The 6,906-nt window shown below is 45.4% G+C and overlaps 1 protein-coding gene across 2 annotated transcripts; it reads left to right on the top strand.

Annotated features, from left to right (window-relative positions):
• Window positions 1-2,041: 2,041 nt before the first annotated feature.
• On the top strand, window positions 2,042-6,816 carry commd2 (COMM domain containing 2). Of its 2 annotated transcripts, XM_037470202.2 has the most exons (7): window positions 2,042-2,185; window positions 3,262-3,339; window positions 4,626-4,708; window positions 4,935-5,009; window positions 5,087-5,185; window positions 5,592-5,807; window positions 5,935-6,816. In XM_037470202.2, exons 1-6 carry the CDS (start codon window positions 2,119-2,121, stop codon window positions 5,799-5,801), a joined length of 612 nt encoding a protein of 203 aa, XP_037326099.1. In that variant the 5' UTR covers window positions 2,042-2,118; the 3' UTR covers window positions 5,802-5,807; window positions 5,935-6,816. The 2 variants fall into 2 exon arrangements, with proteins under 2 accessions (XP_037326099.1, XP_037326098.1); XM_037470201.2 differs by having other exon boundaries at window positions 5,592-6,816.
• The last annotated feature ends 90 nt before the right edge of the window (window positions 6,817-6,906 follow it).

The following is a 6,906-nucleotide window of genomic DNA, read 5'->3' as shown; positions in this document are numbered from 1 at the left end:
GTTGGTGTCATGAGTTATTACTACACAAACATGCTTACCTTGTGCTTTCCCTTTACATCCTTAACATTTTAACTAGTGCAGAGGTCCCCAGCCTTATCCTGTCCAGCCACCCCGCCTAGTTTTTAAATAATGAAATGGGTACATATTGCATATCTTGCTTTCACCGAAGATGAGACAGCAGTCAAATGAACATGCCTTATTTCATGAGGGATTTTACTCTTTGTGAGGCTTCGTTCAACAATAACCTACGTGTCTGCGTCATAGACCACAACAATAGTCTGTGATGCTATTAACTGCCCAATCGCGCTTGGAAATGAATTACTTATTGTTATGAATATAAAACGTCACTAAAGACCTATCATTTTTAATGTTAAAAATATTTGTCGGGGACCCCCCAAAATCTAAAAATAAATTCCTCTAGGGGGTTCCGGGACCCCCCCCAGACCCTCCTCATTTCGAACCCTGCTCTTAACACGTGTTACATTCTGCCTGAGGGGCAATTGGGGGTCAGGTGTCTTGCTCAGGGACACTTCGACATGACATATGGGGCAGCTGGGATTCGACCCGCCAACCTTGCGGTTCCCAGTGCATCACACTACTCCATGCGCCACCAACGCCCCGTTCATGTGATATACACTCACCGGCCACTTTATTAGGTACACCTGTCCAACTGCTCGTTAACACTTAATTTCTAAGCAGCCAATCACATGGCGGCAACTCAGTGCATTTAGGCATGTAGACATTGTCAAGACAATCTCCTGCAGTTCAAACCGAGCATCAGTATGGGGAAGAAAGGTGATTTGAGTGACTTTGAACGTGGCATGATTGTTGGTGCCAGAAGGGCTGGTCTGAGTATTTCAGAAACTGCTAATCTACTGGGATTTTCACGCACAACCATCTCTAGGGTTTACAGAGAATGGTCCGAAAAAGAAAAAACATCCAGTGAGCGGCAGTTCTGTGGGCGGAAATGCCTTGTTGATGCCAGAGGTCAGAGGAGAATGGCCAGACTGGTTCGAGCTGATAGAAGGGCAACAGTGACTCAAATAACCACCCGTTACAACCACGGTGGGCATAAGAGCATCTCTGAACGCACAGTACGTCCAACTTTGAGGCAGATGGGCTACAGCAGCAGAAGACCACACCGGGTGCCACTCCTTTCAGCTAAGAACAGGAAACTGAGGCTACAATTTGCACAAGCTCATCGAAATTGGACAATAGAAGATTGGAAAAACGTTGCCTGGTCTGATGAGTCTCGATTTCTGCTGCAACATTCGGATGGTAGGGTCAGAATTTGGCGTCTACAACATGAAAGCATGGATCCATCCTGCCTTGTATCAACGGTTCAGGCTGGTGGTGGTGGTGTCATGGTGTGGGGAATATTTTCTTGGCACTCTTTGGGCCCCTTGGTACCAATTGAGCATCGTTGCAACGCCACAGCCTACCTGAGTATTGTTGCTGACCATGTCCATCCCTTTATGACCACAATGTACCCAACTTCTGATGGCTACTTTCAGCAGGATAATGCGCCATGTCATAAAGCTGGAATCATCTCAGACTGGTTTCTTGAACATGACAATGAGTTCGCTGTACTCAAATGGCCTCCACAATCACCAGATCTCAATCCAATAGAGCATCTTTGGGATGTGGTGGAACGGGAGATTCGCATCATGGATGTGCAGCCGACAAATCTGCGGCAACTGTGTGATGCCATCATGTCAATATGGACCAAACTCCCTGAGGAATGCTTCCAGCACCTTGTTGAATCTATGCCACGAAGAATTGAGGCAGTTCTGAAGGCAAAAGGGGGTCCAACCCGTTACTAGCATGGGGTACCTAATAAAGTGGCCGGTGAGTGTAGTTCCCCGTCTTTACACTTTAGTTTGGTCTATAAACTCTCCTCCAGGCGACATCTAAAGCCCAAGCTCCGACATGGAGGGACGTGAATGAAAACCAACCAAGAAGGAAGCCGACGACGACCCGCCCTACTCCGCCTCTGATTGGCTCGTGGTTGCTACTTTCTTCTGTTGGATTGGGTTGGCTTTCCCGGGCGAGCCAATTACAGGCCGAGTCAGGCGGACTTTGGCCAAGTGGTTTCCGGGTTGATGGCCGTCGTCCAGGATGCTGCTGGTTTTGTCTGAAGAACATAAAGAACACCTCTCCTTCCTGCCGAGAGTTGACTCCGCAGGTCAGTGACTGGTGTCGGATCAGTACCAGGACATCACGTTGGCTGCTTAGCAGTTGAATGGTTGTAGGCTGACGGCGGTGCTGCCGTCGTCCGCCATTATCAGTACACCTCGCACTCCGTGAGTACTGCGGCTTTCAGTGCACCTGTATGCCAACATTTACGGTATTAAACTTTAAACACTGACTGCAGTGTGTGTGTGTTCAGGGCCTCTGACTATCATACGTATAATTAAATATTTGTACTGTACAAATTAAAAGATTTCTCCAAAAAATAAGTAATTTAATTCCTAAACTGACTTGTGTAACTCATAGATGTTCAGAATCTCTAAATTAGTGTAGTAAATAGTAAATACATTTAAATATCTGTAAAGGTCTAGTAATAAAAGTCACACAATACATTCGCCATTGTACAGAAAAGTAACATTCATCACACCTGTAATATTCCTAAATGAGCCTTTGGATTGTACAAATGTTGAACATTTATTTTGTAAGATCTCAATTACTACAGTAAAGATGTCTTGAATATATATGTATGTATGTATGTAGACTTTTTGAACCTGTAAATGTAGGACTTTTAATTCAATTCATTTTATTTTGTAGAGCCCAAAATCACAAATTAGCCTCAGAGGGCTTTACAGTCTGTACACATGCAACATCCTCTGTCCCCAAACGTTCACATGGGCACAGGAAAAACTCCCCAAAATATGAAAAAACCTTTCAATGGGGAAAAAGGGAAGAAACCTTAGTGAGAAGGTCAGAGGAGGGTCCCTCTCCTGGGATGGACAGACTGACATGGATGTCATTTGTACAGAATCAACAATGTAAAAGATGTACAATAAATTCAATCATTAAATAGCTTTTATTCAGGTCACATGTTTAATACCGTAAATGTCAGCATATAGGTGCACTAAAAGTTTGAATGTAGAGCATATTACTTGCTTCCTGCACACACTGCCCCCAAAACATGCACACTTGTGTGACAATATGTGACAAACGGCTGGTCTTCAGAGAGAAGGGCCCCTCCACCACAAGATGACGGGTCTGATCCTGAGTATGAGGCGTGTGTTTTCTCCTCAGTGGTCGGGGAGTTCGGTCGCATAGCGCTGGAGTTTTTAAGGAGAGGAAGCAGCCCCAAGATCTACGAAGGAGCAGCCAGTAAGACACGCACGTATCATGCTGCTCTCTATTGAGCACTGTGGCCTCTGGTGGACCCTTTTTGCATATTTGTCACACTTAAATGTTTCTGATGATTGAAAGCTTGCCCAAAATACAAAATACATTTTTTAAATGATTTAATTTATTAAGGGAATCCTAGCCTGGTTTTGATCCCCTTGGCGGCAACAACTGCCATCAAGCGTTTGTGATAAGCGGCCATGAGGCTGTGGAGGCATCCTGACCCACCTTCTTTGCAGCATTGTTGGAATCAGCCACATGTAGAGAGCAGAAGTTATGGTTCCATCAATAACGGCAAGTAGTCCAAGTCCTGAAGCTGCAAAGCAGTCCCTGACCATCACACTCCACCCACCATGTGTAACTGTTGGTTCTTCTTGGTCAGCGTTCTCCCATGGAGGCCATGTTGGCCCAGCGTCCTTCTTGTTGTTGAGCCGTGACCTCCGGCCTTACCTGAGGCCAGTGAGGCCTACAGTTCTTACTCACTCTAACTTTAGTGGGCCGGCCCCTCCTGGGAAGGTTCACCGCGGTTCCTCTCTCTGGTTCTCTGGAGTTCCAAAGCCTTAGAAATGGCTTTATAGCACTTTGCAGACTGATCTATGTCAATTACTTTGTTTCTCGTCTCTAATTTCTTTAGATCACGACATGATGCGTTACTTTTGGGATCTTTGGCCTACTGCACTTTGTCAGACAGGTTCTTTTTCAGGGATTTATTGATTTAACAGTGTGGCTAGTGAAATTCATCAAGGGGGGGATTTCTTATTTGGGTTTGAATTGCTTTAAGCTAAGATGCTCATCAGGGATGAGCTTAGTCATCGTCCTCCTGTCACCCACTACCTGCGTGTCCAGTGGACACCGTAGCACGCTGCTGGCCTTCTTGTGGAGTGTGTTCCGTTGGCTGCCCCAGCAGACCACTCTGTAGAAGATGAGTCCGAGAAGGTCTTTAGGAGTGCTCCCTGCACACCAAAGGACCTCAGTCTGCTCTGACCCTTATGTAGAGCGCACGGATAGGATCTGTCCAGGTCAGGTTCAGTTCATCTTTGTTCCCTCATCATTTAAAAACTGCCTTTTGTATTGACTTTATTTGATCCAAAACATTGAAATGTGACACATATGCATAGAAACATAAATTTCTAACATTCATGAAGTCACAGACAATCTGTTCAATATCATTAGTTTAAAGCGGCCAATGACTGTTTCTGCTAAGTGATGCGAGTGAGGACCACAGCAGACCTGCCGTGACCTCAGTGTGAAATGACCACTGCTTGCAGGGAAGCTGTGCGTTCCCGTGGAGACGGTGCAGCATGGAGTGGAAGGCCTGATGTATCTGATGACAGAGAGCTCCAAACACATGGTGACTAACACACACTTGTATCTGTCAACACAACAGGGTTACAGGTGTGTGTTGGGCGCTTCTTGCTTTTACTATGTGTCCCCTGATGGGGACAGCGCCTGGACCCCTCTGTGTGAAACGGACTCCCAATCTACACCATGCTAGCTAATGCCAACGCTATTCAACCGGGACTCAATGTCTGTTTGCCACCACAGTGACATATTAAGACGTGTGTGTGTGTGTGTAGATCTCTAAGGTGGATTTCCTGGACTCGGTGTTGGTTCTGGGCTTTGGTGAAGAGCTCAACCAGATCCTCCTACAGGTAGCTCTTGTTGGATGTGAGATGATGGTGATGAGAGTCCAGCTGTGCAGCTCAGTGTGTGAGGGTTTGTGTTGCAGCTGTACCTGCAGAACCACAGTGAAATCCGCAGCATTCTGAGTGAGCTGCCGTCCAACCTGCCCGCCTACCACAACCTGGAGTGGAGGCTGGATGTACAGGTGGGTGTGTGTTTCCTTCAGAGCGCCGTCATCGTCTGCTTTGGATTTCAATTGGAACATGTAGGTCATATTATGATAAATGGGAAATGGACTTGTACAGCGCTTTAACACTAGATGACATCACTCACTCATTCATACACTGATGACAGGACCTACTATACACAGTGGCACCTGCCCATCAGTAACTAACATTCACACACTGTAGTCACACCCACAGTCGCCATGATGCCAACACATTATACTCGGCCATCTTTTTGTTTGTTATTGGGTTTGTCAATGAATTGGTGTTTAATTACTGAACACCTTTCCACCAGCCAAGGTACTGTGGCGTTCCATGCTGCCTCGTTTCTGGTGAAGTGGGTTGCCTTCAGCATCTGACCCGTTCTCCCACATGTGTCCCTGGCAGCTGGCGAGTCGTGCAATCCGCCAGCAGGTCATCCCCGTGCTGACGATGCGCCTGCTCCTCACGGGAGGTAGTGACAGCCCCGGGGAGCTCAGCAGAAGGGTTCTCCAGACGGACCCCGGCACCCTCCTGCACCTCATCTCCACCCTGGAGGGGGCTCTGGCTGCCATAAAAACCAACCACGCTCGCCGCATTTTCCGCAACATCAAATGATCCCAGGTGTGTTCATGCGTAAGCTGCCTGTGACCTGGCCTTTGTACAACTGCTCTGCTTCTGGATGGTGGACCATCTGACTGGACAATACCATAATGCCAGATAGTAGTGACTGTATATTATGTTCCTACAGTGCCACTGATGTCGTAATAAAGGCCTAGACAACATGAAACGTCCTTCTTGTGGTTGGTTCAGCCTTCAGTGGAGACACCGTATCAACATGGACTGGAACAAAAAGGTTGTTAAGGCCAGCAGTTACACTAATGCAGTGATCCAACTCTGTGGGTCCACCATCCAGAAGCATATATATATATATCTCAATGGATGGGATCAGAGTTGTTATACAGTGGAACATCTTTTTAAAGCAGATGAAGCAGCTGTAGTTTGTGGTGCTGCTGAACTTTACTAGGTTACACTGACAGGTTTAGATCTAATCTGTATTCATATTGGATGGAAGATGCATTACTGAGGTAAACATTTAATTCAGGGCTGTTGTATTCCATCACACTGCATTAGCTTTATAATGGTTTCATAAAGTAACAACAATTACAGAGTAAAACTTTTACTGGATAGTAACACATTCCACACACACGTACCGTTTGTCTTGTTACTCAAACATCAAGAGGCTGATCATAAGTGTGGTGTCATCGTACAGTTAAATGCACAAACATCACTATTCATTACATTGGTGATGAACCTCTTCTGTGTCTCTACATTGATAGTGATTAACCTCATAGTATTTAATATCTATGATAGAGTGATCAATGAGGCTACATACCGTAAGATAGATGACATGATCATTAGTGATTAACAAAGTATTTAATATCTATGATGCAGGGATCAATGGTGCTACAGTTATATTTACATTTTCAAACAATGAAATAAATAGAAACATTTTCAAGCATATACAAGCAGCTGACCAGACATTAAATATCATACAGAGAAATATACAATATATGTATGTATGACTGCAGGACAGAATACTCCTGTCACAAATAAACATTGTCATATTGCTTTGATTAAAGTCTCCAGTCTAGTTCTTACTTGGCTCGCGCGACATAAAGTTACATCTCATGTATAACCGCTACGGAGCCGTGAAAACAAG

The sequence above is a fragment of the Pungitius pungitius genome, chromosome 7 (genome assembly GCF_949316345.1).
Source record: "Pungitius pungitius chromosome 7, fPunPun2.1, whole genome shotgun sequence".
Lineage (NCBI taxonomy): Eukaryota > Metazoa > Chordata > Actinopteri > Perciformes > Gasterosteidae > Pungitius > Pungitius pungitius.
Note: the sequence above shows the minus strand (reverse complement) of the source record. Positions and strands in the feature narration are given on the sequence as shown.